At 32.1% G+C, this 16,041-nt stretch overlaps 1 protein-coding gene across 1 annotated transcript in view; it reads right to left on the reverse strand.

The window, feature by feature from the left end:
• Positions 1-450: 450 nt before the first annotated feature.
• Positions 451-16,041, reverse strand: part of LOC111631263 (ATP synthase subunit e, mitochondrial-like) — a 24,248-nt gene continuing 8,657 nt past the window's right edge. The window contains exons 2-4 of the mRNA XM_023375481.1: positions 6,310-6,364; positions 2,497-2,598; positions 451-578 (exon numbers count right to left, since the gene is read on the reverse strand). Coding sequence (XP_023231249.1) covers positions 466-578; positions 2,497-2,598; positions 6,310-6,364 — 270 coding nt within the window. The 3' untranslated portion in view covers positions 451-465. The remainder of the gene's footprint in view (positions 579-2,496; positions 2,599-6,309; positions 6,365-16,041) is intronic.

Raw genomic sequence — 16,041 nt, forward strand, 5'->3', positions numbered from 1 at the left:
TGGCCGTATACAATTTGGGCCGTTTTTTTTCTAAATATGTACATAATGTACCGTTTGGTTAAGTTTAATTTAAAAAATTCATTTATTTCTTTTTTTTAAGTAAGGTAAATTTCAATTTTTAGGTATAATATAGGTATATGTGTAGGCAGTGCCGTAACTAGCCATTCCTGTGCCCTGTGCAAGAACTTGCATTTAGGTCCCTTAATTAATTAGATTTGGGAAAATAATAAAACAAACACGTGCATTTTGGGACCCTCTTCCAAATGGGCCCTGTGCGGGTGCACCTGTTTCACCTGCCCAGNTAGAGTAGATATCATAACTGTTTTATCCAGTGCTATTTTTCTATAAAAAAGTTATTCTGGATGCAGTTATTAAGATGCTATCAGAAAAAGAATAAACATCATGATCTAACAGAGCATCTCATTATAGTAAAATTAATAAATTTATAACAATTTCCAAACAGCATCAAAATATTAGTACTAACATCTTCATGCTCCACTCTACTTTTGATGTACAAAAACCACAGGTTACAACAGCAGCAGGAAGACCAATCAGCTTGATAAACACCAAAGACAAAACTGCAACCATATACTGATTATGGTAATGATATCAAATTAACAATAGAAACAATATCAATCAAATATAAAAAATGAATTAGAGATAACTTAAAACTAAAAGTGAATAAATTTATTTAAAGCTTAATGTGCCAAAAAATTAGAGATAGCAGCACATGCAATGTTCTTAATTTCTGCCTACAGAGGAAATGCTTTGAGCAGGAACATTTGCAAGTGACATCATAGATGTGATACTTGTTGATTATGTGTGAGCTTGGTTACAGTAGCAAAAGGCCATGTAAAGAATTTATCATGGACAGATTGTTGGAGCAAAAATAACAGGTTACTTTATCAGCAAGGTGGTAAATGCTCTTGGATTTTCTTGAGCAAAAGTTTCAAAGATTTACCAGGAATACTTAAATTCTGGACAGACATCAGTAGCTGTGTATGCTAATATCCAGGAAATGTGCAAAAGATGTATGATGTTCTGTGCATAAGTGAAGGTCAAAAGGACTGTTGTTAAAAGGATCCAGAAAAACATTTAGTTTATGATGCCAAATACTTAATAGGTAATCAATATATCTGGAATATAGGGAGATGTCATACTATAGGATGGAAAAACCTGATTTTCAAGTTGCCTGATTAATTCACAAAATGTTCCCAAAAGGAGCTTCCCATAGGCACTCTTTTGCATTGCAGGTAAGCCACTTTCTCAAATTGAAAGAAAGAGGAGTGGCAAGTTAAGTTGGCCAACTCTAATATATTAGCATGGAAGTTGCCATCATTGCCTACATGATTGAGATGAAAGGTGCAGTTCCTTACAGATAGAAAACATGCTTAACCATCTGCCACTATAGCACACAACTCCAAAATGCACCATTTGAAATTCCATCAAAATGTCCAGAAAGTGGATGGCCAATAATGATATAGTCCTGTGTAGAACAGATAAATCCAAGGACCTAGTCCTCTTGTGTAGCTCAACATACAAAAAAGAAATACTTGATTACGTTACTGAAATGGAATGCATAATCATACCTTCTATGTCTGGAAGCTACACAACAGTCATCAGTTCAACCAAGACACTTCTAAACTGAGGCCTTCTGTTCTGAGAATTTTTGCCTTTGCCAAAGTGCATAAACCTGGATATCAACTATGTCCTGTTGTGGACAAGTTGGAGTCTCCAATGATACCAATTGAAAAAATCCTTAATCAATACATCACAAATAAATTGAATAACTACCACCAGGGCATTAAGAACTCCAAACAACTTTTAGAATGTTACAAAACCTTCAGATTGGGGTCTACACATATATCACTGTATGTTTGAATCAATGTATTCATCAATCAAAATAGAACCTTGCTTTTGTGCACTTTCTATTCTGGTATACATTTCTGAATAAGTTCTTTAACTGAATAAACTAATTTTGAAACACAATTTTTCCGAGCTATTTATTTCAATACTAAGCACAAAGTGTCATTCATGACATAAATATAAAATTATAATATATTATATTATAATAAGAAAGGAACCTTGATAATGTAAAATTATCAAGGTTCCTTTCTTAGATTAAAAAATTGTCCATTCTGAATATTAAACTATATTGATATGTTATATAATATACAAAACTAGAAAACTTATTATACAATTAAAGTATCAATGTTAAAAATATTATAAACAAATACTATAATGATGTTGATTAATTTGTCATGCTTATAAGAAAATAGAAAATAATTAAATGAGAAAGATTAAATATACATATAATTAATTTTTCAAAAGATTTATCATATATTTTTAACCTAAAACAGTAAATTAATACCCTGTATCTGTTAATTATTTCTTTTTAATAATCAAATATTTAATAATATGCAAATATAACTTTTCAAATGCTAATATTTAAAACAAAAACATTACCTTTATTACCTTAAAACAAAATTAATTTACCTTTATTAAGACGTTTCTTTTCTTCTGCTCTTTTGGCATCCAAAATCACTTTTTTCTTAGCTTCTATTTCTCTCAATTTTGCTTCTTTTTTGGAAAGTGAGCCTAAAATTTTAAAATTTTATAAATAAAAATTTTCTAGCTATTTCAAGTTTAAAATATAAAATTTTAAAAACCAGCAAAGAGTTGCTCAATTTTCATGCCTACATTTAAATTTTTGGTGGCATCATCTGTTATCATATTTTATTAAAATCTTTATATTTTTAACTATTGTAAATGGCAAAAATCTTAATTTTTAGGATAGGGATGAGTTTTATAAAAAAATTGTAAATGCTAATAACGATTAAAATTGTCATTAAATCTGACCCTACTGGAGATATACATGACCCCATCCCCTCGATTTTTAACCACTAAAATTTAATAGCATCAATCCATCTAATAAACTATCCTCCCTGCAAAATTTCAGAAATTTTCAACAAAAAGCACAGGAATTATTAAGCTTCAAAGAAGGTGAACAAAATTGTGCCCCACACACATACAGAAATTACACTCAAATTTTTTTGCATTTCTCAACATTTCAAGATATCCTAAGTTCAAAAATGTAAAAATATTGGGGGAGTCATTGTTTTGACCATTTGCCATACTTTTCCTTTTTTATATATAACAGCCAGGAAAGTAAAATTGATTTGGATTAAATAAAGTTTGGATTATCAAGAGTGCACACCATCTGCATAATCACATAATAGTGTGAGAATGCAGAGGGGGACAATTAATTAATCCCTTAATTAATTAATTAAAGTAATATTACAATCCAATTCTAGGGTTCTAGGTCCTACACTCCAAAGGTCAAAACTGACCAGTGGAAAAAAACCCACAAACATCCTATTTCCCAATTTCTTAATAGATAAGACCGATCGAATATCTCTCCAATTTAACAACTATTACTAAGGTTGTAATACACACACTGACCTTAGTCACTACTGGCAATTAATTTAATATGTTTGACAGATGTTATCAGTTTTATGAGGTAAAAGGAGTAAGAGCCTGATAAAGAGAGGTAATAAATTTGTCGAAACATTCAATTTCTGACAATTAACATAAACAGCACCCGGAAACAAATCAAACTTAGATGGAATTGCATCAGAACTTTCCCTGATAGTTTCCCCTCCAGGACGTGTATAAAAAGGGGTCACACCCACACTTCGGGGTGATCATCAGAAGAAAGTCTCCCAGCTGGAACTATATTCGAACCTTGCTCCATGCACCTCGCGAGACCTGATCACCGCATCTTCCCCAACAAACTCCACAGTCCACGATTGTCATGACAATGTCATATAAAGAATATGAGGATTTATCAGAGGTATTTTGATTTAAATATAAACTCTCTCTCATCTCTCTATAGATTAAGTAGAGTATAACATGTATTGGCTGTTATCCATAAGTTTGTTGCAAATAGATCTTTGTAACATACAATGCAATATTGCCATATTTAGTTATAACTTTGTATCCTAGTTTTAAGTTTGATAATTAAATTTGTTGTTTTGTTAAAATCTGTCCATTAATCGGAGCATGGACACCTACTGACTTATTCACCTCCCTCCCACTCAAATGTTTAACGAGCCCTCGTACTCGAAATAGTGTTAAAAATTGTGAGTTAGGACGCCCATAATTATCCTAACTGGTGCCAGTTCCTGAACAGAAACAGCTATCAAACAATTTGCGTGTTCCGTTAAATCATAGGCCATCCCCTGATGAGAAGCCGGTAAGAAGGGTCAAGTTCACGGCTCTAAACCCCTCAGTTCTCACAATAATAAATACTATGCATTATGTTTGTGAGGGAAAACTGACTTTATTTCATTCCTTATCACTTATTTGATTAGTTAAGCTATTTTGGAAATTTTGTTTAGAGTAACTATTTCACACTCAACTAGGAAACCAAAATGAAAAGCCCGTTTCTCTGGAAAATACCATTAATCATATGAATAAACATCCAGGATAGTCAGATAAATTGAAAAAAATCACAAATACTATTGAATCATTTTATTTATTGATAATTAAACTTTAAATAATTTATTACATGTAGTTTACTGCCAGCAAGGAAAAGAAGAAACAAAATCATGCATATATGCAGGGGTCACCAAACTATGGCCTGTGGGTCGGATCCAGCCGAGGTCAGCTCATCTGGCCCTCCGCCACAATGTGCCACAAATAAGCTAAAATATAATTATTTATATGGAAATATCATAGACTGTAGATAAACATATTTTAACTTTTTCTACATAGTAAGTGTAAGTAAAAATGCCAGAAGTGGTCCAATCTGATTTTTGCATCTGACAGTAATATAACTTTTAGAAAAATCAGTAAAATAAAAAATTCTGCAACTTTTTATGACAGAGAATATCATTTTGTGTAAGTACCTGCAATGAAGTTTCTAAGAAAAGCAATTACAAGCTTGCTGCAGTGATCATATGTTTGTGTATTGGTAAGTAAATATGTTGGTTGTCTTTACTTTTTGTGTATTCAGTGTACTGTATTGAACAAAATGGTTGTGCGCGCAGTGCTCGTCATTCTCTCAGTTATGTGGCCCACTGTGAAAAAAGTTTGGTGACCCCTGCTCTATAAGATAAAGTTTAGTTCATGGAAAGCTCATGAAATAACTAAACTTTACACATGTTTACTTTATATGTTTACATCATATACATATGTAATTCATAGCTGCATTCATAAAATTTCATATTTTTCATTTTAAAAGTATAAAGAATATAACAAAATCTTACTAAGCATAATGTTTGTAATATTACAATTTCTAACTTAAATATGCTTAATAAAATTACTTTCTCCAATTTGTTTAGTGCAAAAACAGTTTTATTATAGATTGCATCATTATAAACTAAAAACTTTGACTCACTATCTATGCTTAATACTTAAATATAAATCACTGAAATAAACACAATTTGGCACTATATTTAAATGAAAATTCAAAATATTTGCTTATTTAGAAAACCATTTCATTAATCTAGAAATGTTTTCAGTCTTTATTAGGCCATCATCAGCTACTGAAAAACAGAATAAATTTTCTTTTTCTGTTCTTTGATATTTATTTCATTCATTATTACTTATTTTGATTAGTTACACCTATTTTGGGAATTTTGTTTAGAATGACTATTTCACAATCAACTAGGAAGCCAAAATGAAAAGCCTGTTTCTCTGGAAAATACTATCAAAATTCTTTGATATAATGTAATATGTTCTTCAGAAGCTGATGATAGTCTAATAAAGGCTAAAAACCTTTTGAGGTTGATGAATGGTTTTGGTTTCCTTAAAGTAGATATTTCAACTTCCTATATAAATCATTAAATCTTTGGAAATTGCCTCTTATCTTAAATTTTCATTTTGAAATTAAATCCCAATAATGTTTGCAATATTACAAGTAGTTTATTACTGTCAAAAGGCAAGTTTTATTGAATGATGACATGTAAGCAAAAACCAATTAAACCTATAAAACAACTTTCCAAGCAGAAAATGAAATGTGAATGGTCAGTAATGAACAGAGCATAATATAATTTTTTAGTTTATAATTCTTTGAAATAATTTACATTAACAGTCACTATTTTTGAATTGCAGTGATTTTTTAGAGAACTAAAAAATTTAAACATTACAAATCATCGTGTTATAACCAGTATGTTTATTTTGTTATTCTAAATCTACAACTCTTAACTAATAAATATTTGGATGTATGATACTTATCATTATTTACAGTTAAATAAAAATAACTATATTGAAATTATGAAAAGGTTTTGTAGAAATAAAACTTACTTTGTCTACTTATTCCCCACATAATACCAAGGACCAGAGCACCCCATCTGCAACCCTGTAAAAACATTTTAATAAATAAGACATAATATTATAATTATAAAATTATCATTTTCTTTATTGAATAATTATTCTTCAAATCTTATAATATTTATATCATATATAACAAAGATAAATTTTTTAACAAAAAATAATTTTTACATTACTGTAAAAACTGCAAAAGCTAGAACATGAATAAGATGAATAAGAAACTTTCCAGAGGTGGAAAGTTCAAATATTCTAACCCTAAAATGATTACATTAACCTAACAAATGTTTTTTAAAAGTTGGAACCTATGAGATGCAGTTGGAATGAAAGAAATCATGCTAGTGCAACCCAAATATGATAAAGTATAGACACAAAAGCCAGAAACTTGTGTGTTCTGTATTTCGGCCTTACAGTAAAATTATCAAGAAAATAAGTATATTACTGCAATATAATAAAATCAAAAATAAGCTTAAAGGTTGCTGAAAATTATAACAGGTGAGTATAAAAAACAAAGAGGAAAGATTTACTAAGAATAAATAAAATACAATTAACTGAATTTAGTTTTGTGAGATTGACAAAGAAAAAAAAAATCACACTTGGGTACTAATCACACCCAGGCTCTGTGATGTATGCATCCTGTTCCTTTATTACTGAAAGTTTATTTCCTACTATGTGATCATTGTTCTAGAAATCTGAGTGAGAGGTTAGATTTATCTTCTAAAATTAAGATTGGTTTATACTATTATAATTCTGTTCTTCTGTCTGCATTAAGGATTATTCTGATTGAAGCCTAGTGATGTTAGACTGTTTTATCAAAAATTGAACTTTGCTCAGTTATTTAAATGTAAAATCTTTACAATATATACAGATGTTTCTAACAAAGATAAATGTAAATCATAAAAAAAACTTATTTTTTCACCAAATCCCATAAAGACATAAGAAAACATTTTCAGGGTATACTTTAATATTTGGATGGAATTTGGGGATGACTTTGGCTTCTAGGAGGCATACTACAATTTCAGCTGTCCCCTGATAGTCTTTTTTGAAGAAACATCTTCCCATTCAGTTGTAAGCATGATGTATAACATAGTATATGTGATAGTTCTAGTTTCTGTCTTTGGTCCACATTGTTTGCCATCTTAGTCGTGAGCCAATCTCGCAGACCACAAAAACAGTGCTCTAGTTTAACTGATGGGTATAGTGTCTTAAAGTCTAAAATGGTGATCTAGAATTCTTCAAATGGTTCACAGTTCTGGACGGCTGTAATTACTTGTGTGGAATTGGAAATCGCAAACTGATAGTCTTCTAGGTGTTTAACCAGGAGCATATGGATCTTCTGTTCTATTTTTCTGGTGGGTGTGTTGGTTTTGTCTAAGATAGGTCTTAATTCCATCCCTTGTTTATGTGTTTTGGCATAGGCAAATAATCTGGGAACTGCTAGTGAGGCTATTATTGCATTGCCTAGTCTTAACTTCCTTGCCAGTTGAGTGTGTGTAAACCTATGGACTCTTGACTGGAGCTTGTCGATGAAGTCTTTTCCTATCTCCTCACATTCCATGTCTTGTATATATTTCTGTAAGATGGTGGTATAGGAGTTCTTCTTCGTCAATACTATAGCCTTATTTTTATCTGCCTTTAAAAGGGTAATGTTATTTTCTGGTAGCCATTTCCTGCTCTTATCTAAAGCTCTCCAATATTCTGTTTCTCTGTGGCATTTTTTAAGGTGCCTTAAAAAATGGTAACCATCAGTTAAACTAGATCCTTGTTTTTGTGGTCTGCGAGATTGGCTCATGACTAAGATGGCAAACAATGCAGACCAAAGACAGATACTAGAACTATGACATATACTATGTTATACATCATGCTTACAACTGAATGGGAAGATGTTTCTTCAAAAAAGACTATCAGGGGACAGCTGAAATTGTAGTATGCCTCCTAGAAGCCAAAGTCATCCCCAAATTCCTTCCAAATATTAAGTACATAAGCGATACATTGATGACATATGCATCATATGGAAGACGAAGCCAATCATCAAAGAATTTATAAGATGCATGAATCGCAACCTATATGGTCTTACAATTGAATTGGAATAAATAAGCAATAAGGAAGCTCATTTTTTGGACTGTAGTATAACATTCAATGGTAGCCAATATGACACAAAGATATACCGAAAACCAAGTGCTATCCCGATATACATCCTGGCTGACTTGGATGACCCATACAACTACAAAATGGCAGCTTTTAGAGTGCTTATCAAAAGAGCCTAACACATTGTAGCAAAGAACAAGACCAATGGAGGGAAATAAGGAAAATAGCAAAATTGCAGAAAGTCACGGCTACAATAAAGGCCTAATATATAGAATGGCTGATACCAACGAAACCAGCTCGAAGACCAAGTGAATGCGATCCCAGGAAGGGATCCCCAACAAGATACATCTCCCTACCATATAGCTATAACATATGAGCACCCTATGCAGTCTCTATATCAAGAAATTGGAGCTTACACTAATGCAAAAATAGCCTACAGACATAATAGAGCTGTATTTTAATTTAAATCTAAAAAGACTGGAAAACCAAGAAAACATAATATTAGAACAATTATTCTGAACACATTCGCCATGTTGAGAAGCGAGAAAGATCAGGCTGAAATCGAAAGAACACCGGGAGTATATAAAATCCTGTTAAAGGATAAAAGATTCGCGAGGGACCTTGTACATGTCAGATCTACAAAAAGGTCACTAAGACAATGCCTCTGTGAGCACAAAACAGACATCGAAAAAAAGAAAAACAATACTGCCTTAGTGATATATTCCAACAAAAATGGCATTATCCCTAACCTACAACAAATGACAATGATTCAACAAATCCAACATATAAACCAACTATGAAATCTGGAGGCGCTAGAAATTTTTAAACCGGACTGCAAAGGCCTGTCAATCAATTTAAAGAAGAAAAACAACTATCAAGAGCATGGCAGGCTATTTATGACGCAACGCTATAACAACTGGCGCAGGTGCACATCATTTGGAGATTCGAATTTTGAAATTTTAAAAAATAAATTCTGAAGATAGAAGCATTAGAGACTTGAACGGTTAAAATTCGGAATCGCACCAGAAAAACTTGTAAAACATCTGAGGAAGACCCTAGAAGTGGATCGAAAACATTTGTGTTACATTTTTTAGTAGTACATTAACTGCAAAGCTATACAAGATTAGTACGACATATCTGTAATATTTTAATGCTTGATTTGAATGCTTGATTCTTAATTAGATACAGATTACCAAACAATATGCAAACAAGTGACAACGATATGTGCTAATTCCTTGATTTATATGTACTTTTTAGTTTTATATGATCAAAAATATATTTTTCACATTTATTAAAAATTATTATGTATCAGTTGCAAAAAATTCTTATTTGATTATACTTTTTACCTTATTCTGATCTTGCTTTGGTTTAATATGCACTCAAATTTACTTTTCTGCACTCTGTGCAAAAAAAAAAAACTTGATTCCAGAACCTGAAGTGATTTGAATAATTTAATAAATAATAATAAATATAATAAATAATAAATAAGTAATAAGAAACCAAATGATTGTCAGATTTAAATTGGGCTACTTTACCACTACTATTAATAATTAAATACTGAGTACAGTAGAGCGTCTAATTATAACAACACACCTAAATTTTTGCCGAGCATAAAATTATTTTATTTCAAACATTTTCAACCTATTTATTATAGGCCATCCTCAGGCTTACAATTATCATTCCAAAATAGAACATAACGTTTTTTGAATGATAAAGACAGAGTAAAAATGCAAGAGAAAGCTGGAGCTGATTTTCAAATGGTATTTAATGTGAAAGCTGGAGTGTTTATACTATAAACACTCCAGCTTTCACATTAAATACCATTTGAAAATCAACAATTAAGAGTAGCAAAGGATTACGTGGGTGTAACCAGAAGAAATTTAGCAATATGTCTGCGAGAACACAGATACAATGTTAATAAAGGGCACAACACCACCATTTTAGCAATAATGGTGCAGACGGAAGGAGCAAATGTAAAATGGGATGAGGCAAAAATCATTAAAACAGTCCAATCTCCAGCCGTTGCATTAGAAATGGAAAAGATGGAAATATATAAAAGTAAAATAAATAACTGTTGCTTAAATGCCAAGAATGCTAATGCATTTCCAACAGCATGGAAGTACAGTACATAATATTGATAGAAAAAAGCATGGGGATTAAAAACCCTTTAAAACTTGTAATAGTTATACTTAGCCTTGTATACGGTATTTATTTATTTATGCCGTTTTATTTTATTTTTCCTATTATTTATTTATTGTATTTATTTATTTTTTCATATACACATATTCTAAATCTTTAAATTTAAAAATGAAACTTATTCAAAAAATGTTACGTTTTATTTTGGAACAACAATTGTAAGCCTGAGGATGTCCTATAATAAATAGGTTGAAAACGTTTGAAATAAAATAATTTTATGCTTGGCAAAAATTCAGGTGTGTTGTTATAATTAATTGCAATTACTGAGAGAGAGGTGGACAGTAGAGCATTGTTTATCCGAAACGTCGGTTAACCGAAAGCGTTCCAGTCGGCAAATTTAAATTTCTGCTAGTGCTGTGGCGCTGCAATATTGTCTTGGGCTACTCCAATATTATTTTTGTCGGTGTGCGTATTTTAGCTGGCTTCACTGGCACGACCATATTGTATCGTTAAAAATTATTTCTTTATTCTGCACAAACAAAATAAACATATTGAAAGATATAAAAACAAAAAAATTATATTTCAGAAGTTAATCTAGTATCAAAAACATTCTGACTCATACTCATCAAGAGGGTACTTAAAAATGTGCCAGTATTTGAACGAGGTTTTTCCCACCATCATGAGCTATATTCTAGGACCTTGCATCACAACTGGTGTGTTTTACTTCAGCTTGTCGGAGAATGTAGCCAAGTGGCTGACATATCCAGATAAACCCAAGAAAAAGAAAGTTTTGCTTGTTTTGTGTGATGTTTTTCTGCCAATATGACACAAAGATATACCGAAAACCAAGTGCTATCCCGATATACATCCTGGCTGACTTGGATGACCCATACAACTACAAAATGGCAGCTTTTAGAGTGCTTATCAAAAGAGCCTAACACATTGTAGCAAAGAACAAGACCAATGGAGGGAAATAAGGAAAATAGCAAAATTGCAGAAAGTCACGGCTACAATAAAGGCCTAATATATAGAATGGCTGATACCAACGAAACCAGCTCGAAGACCAAGTGAATGCGATCCCAGGAAGGGATCCCCAACAAGATACATCTCCCTACCATATAGCTATAACATATGAGCACCCTATGCAGTCTCTATATCAAGAAATTGGAGCTTACACTAATGCAAAAATAGCCTACAGACATAATAGAGCTGTATTTTAATTTAAATCTAAAAAGACTGGAAAACCAAGAAAACATAATATTAGAACAATTATTCTGAACACATTCGCCATGTTGAGAAGCGAGAAAGATCAGGCTGAAATCGAAAGAACACCGGGAGTATATAAAATCCTGTTAAAGGATAAAAGATTCGCGAGGGACCTTGTACATGTCAGATCTACAAAAAGGTCACTAAGACAATGCCTCTGTGAGCACAAAACAGACATCGAAAAAAAGAAAAACAATACTGCCTTAGTGATATATTCCAACAAAAATGGCATTATCCCTAACCTACAACAAATGACAATGATTCAACAAATCCAACATATAAACCAACTATGAAATCTGGAGGCGCTAGAAATTTTTAAACCGGACTGCAAAGGCCTGTCAATCAATTTAAAGAAGAAAAACAACTATCAAGAGCATGGCAGGCTATTTATGACGCAACGCTATAACAACTGGCGCAGGTGCACATCATTTGGAGATTCGAATTTTGAAATTTTAAAAAATAAATTCTGAAGATAGAAGCATTAGAGACTTGAACGGTTAAAATTCGGAATCGCACCAGAAAAACTTGTAAAACATCTGAGGAAGACCCTAGAAGTGGATCGAAAACATTTGTGTTACATTTTTTAGTAGTACATTAACTGCAAAGCTATACAAGATTAGTACGACATATCTGTAATATTTTAATGCTTGATTTGAATGCTTGATTCTTAATTAGATACAGATTACCAAACAATATGCAAACAAGTGACAACGATATGTGCTAATTCCTTGATTTATATGTACTTTTTAGTTTTATATGATCAAAAATATATTTTTCACATTTATTAAAAATTATTATGTATCAGTTGCAAAAAATTCTTATTTGATTATACTTTTTACCTTATTCTGATCTTGCTTTGGTTTAATATGCACTCAAATTTACTTTTCTGCACTCTGTGCAAAAAAAAAAAACTTGATTCCAGAACCTGAAGTGATTTGAATAATTTAATAAATAATAATAAATATAATAAATAATAAATAAGTAATAAGAAACCAAATGATTGTCAGATTTAAATTGGGCTACTTTACCACTACTATTAATAATTAAATACTGAGTACAGTAGAGCGTCTAATTATAACAACACACCTAAATTTTTGCCGAGCATAAAATTATTTTATTTCAAACATTTTCAACCTATTTATTATAGGCCATCCTCAGGCTTACAATTATCATTCCAAAATAGAACATAACGTTTTTTGAATGATAAAGACAGAGTAAAAATGCAAGAGAAAGCTGGAGCTGATTTTCAAATGGTATTTAATGTGAAAGCTGGAGTGTTTATACTATAAACACTCCAGCTTTCACATTAAATACCATTTGAAAATCAGCTCCAGCTTTCTCTTGCATTTTTACTCTGTCTTTATCATTCAAAAAACGTTATGTTCTATTTTGGAATGATAATTGTAAGCCTGAGGATGGCCTATAATAAATAGGTTGAAAATGTTTGAAATAAAATAATTTTATGCTCGGCAAAAATTTAGGTGTGTTGTTATAATTAGACGCTCTACTGTACTCAGTATTTAATTATTAATAGTAGTGGTAAAGTAGCCCAATTTAAATCTGACAATCATTTGGTTTCTTATTACTTATTTATTATTTATTATATTTATTATTATTTATTAAATTATTCAAATCACTTCAGGTTCTGGAATCAAGTTTTTTTTTTTTGCACAGAGTGCAGAAAAGTAAATTTGAGTGCATATTAAACCAAAGCAAGATCAGAATAAGGTAAAAAGTATAATCAAATAAGAATTTTTTGCAACTGATACATAATAATTTTTAATAAATGTGAAAAATATATTTTTGATCATATAAAACTAAAAAGTACATATAAATCAAGGAATTAGCACATATCGTTGTCACTTGTTTGCATATTGTTTGGTAATCTGTATCTAATTAAGAATCAAGCATTCAAATCAAGCATTAAAATATTACAGATATGTCGTACTAATCTTGTATAGCTTTGCAGTTAATGTACTACTAAAAAATGTAACACAAATGTTTTCGATCCACTTCTAGGGTCTTCCTCAGATGTTTTACAAGTTTTTCTGGTGCGATTCCGAATTTTAACCGTTCAAGTCTCTAATGCTTCTATCTTCAGAATTTATTTTTTAAAATTTCAAAATTCGAATCTCCAAATGATGTGCACCTGCGCCAGTTGTTATAGCGTTGCGTCATAAATAGCCTGCCATGCTCTTGATAGTTGTTTTTCTTCTTTAAATTGATTGACAGGCCTTTGCAGTCCGGTTTAAAAATTTCTAGCGCCTCCAGATTTCATAGTTGGTTTATATGTTGGATTTGTTGAATCATTGTCATTTGTTGTAGGTTAGGGATAATGCCATTTTTGTTGGAATATATCACTAAGGCAGTATTGTTTTTCTTTTTTTCGATGTCTGTTTTGTGCTCACAGAGGCATTGTCTTAGTGACCTTTTTGTAGATCTGACATGTACAAGGTCCCTCGCGAATCTTTTATCCTTTAACAGGATTTTATATACTCCCGGTGTTCTTTCGATTTCAGCCTGATCTTTCTCGCTTCTCAACATGGCGAATGTGTTCAGAATAATTGTTCTAATATTATGTTTTCTTGGTTTTCCAGTCTTTTTAGATTTAAATTAAAATACAGCTCTATTATGTCTGTAGGCTATTTTTGCATTAGTGTAAGCTCCAATTTCTTGATATAGAGACTGCATAGGGTGCTCATATGTTATAGCTATATGGTAGGGAGATGTATCTTGTTGGGGATCCCTTCCTGGGATCGCATTCACTTGGTCTTCGAGCTGGTTTCGTTGGTATCAGCCATTCTATATATTAGGCCTTTATTGTAGCCGTGACTTTCTGCAATTTTGCTATTTTCCTTATTTCCCTCCATTGGTCTTGTTCTTTGCTACAATGTGTTAGGCTCTTTTGATAAGCACTCTAAAAGCTGCCATTTTGTAGTTGTATGGGTCATCCAAGTCAGCCAGGATGTATATCGGGATAGCACTTGGTTTTCGGTATATCTTTGTGTCATATTGGCTACCATTGAATGTTATACTACAGTCCAAAAAATGAGCTTCCTTATTGCTTATTTATTCCAATTCAATTGTAAGACCATATAGGTTGCGATTCATGCATCTTATAAATTCTTTGATGATTGGCTTCGTCTTCCATATGATGCATATGTCATCAATGTATCGCTTATGTACTTAATATTTGGAAGGAATTTGGGGATGACTTTGGCTTCTAGGAGGCATACTACAATTTCAGCTGTCCCCTGATAGTCTTTTTTGAAGAAACATCTTCCCATTCAGTTGTAAGCATGATGTATAACATAGTATATGTCATAGTTCTAGTATCTGTCTTTGGTCTGCATTGTTTGCCATCTTAGTCATGAGCCAATCTCGCAGACCACAAAAACAAGGATCTAGTTTAACTGATGGTTACCATTTTTTAAGGCACCTTAAAAAATGCCACAGAGAAACAGAATATTGGAGAGCTTTAGATAAGAGCAGGAAATGGCTACCAGAAAATAACATTACCCTTTTAAAGGCAGATAAAAATAAGGCTATAGTATTGACGAAGAAGAACTCCTATACCACCATCTTACAGAAATATATACAAGACATGGAATGTGAGGAGATAGGAAAAGACTTCATCGACAAGCTCCAGTCAAGAGTCCATAGGTTTACACACACTCAACTGGCAAGGAAGTTAAGACTAGGCAATGCAATAATAGCCTCACTAGCAGTTCCCAGATTATTTGCCTATGCCAAAACACATAAACAAGGGATGGAATTAAGACCTATCTTAGACAAAACCAACACACCCACCAGAAAAATAGAACAGAAGATCCATATGCTCCTGGTTAAACACCTAGAAGACTATCAGTTTGCGATTTCCAATTCCACACAAGTAATTACAGCCGTCCAGAACTGTGAACCATTTGAAGAATTCTAGATCACCATTTTAGACTTTAAGACACTATACCCATCAGTTAAACTAGAGCACTGTTTTTGTGGTCTGCGAGATTGGCTCACGACTAAGATGGCAAACAATGTGGACCAAAGACAGAAACTAGAACTATCACATATACTATGTTATACATCATGCTTACAACTGAATGGGAAGATGTTTCTTCAAAAAAGACTATCAGGGGACAGCTGAAATTGTAGTATGCCTCCTAGAAGCCAAAGTCATCCCCAAATTCCTTCCAAATATTAAAGTATACCCTGAAAATG

This window comes from Centruroides sculpturatus, unplaced genomic scaffold, assembly GCF_000671375.1.
Source record: "Centruroides sculpturatus isolate CEXI.00-Female unplaced genomic scaffold, Cexi_2.0 scaffold50, whole genome shotgun sequence".
In the NCBI taxonomy this organism is placed as follows: domain Eukaryota; kingdom Metazoa; phylum Arthropoda; class Arachnida; order Scorpiones; family Buthidae; genus Centruroides; species Centruroides sculpturatus.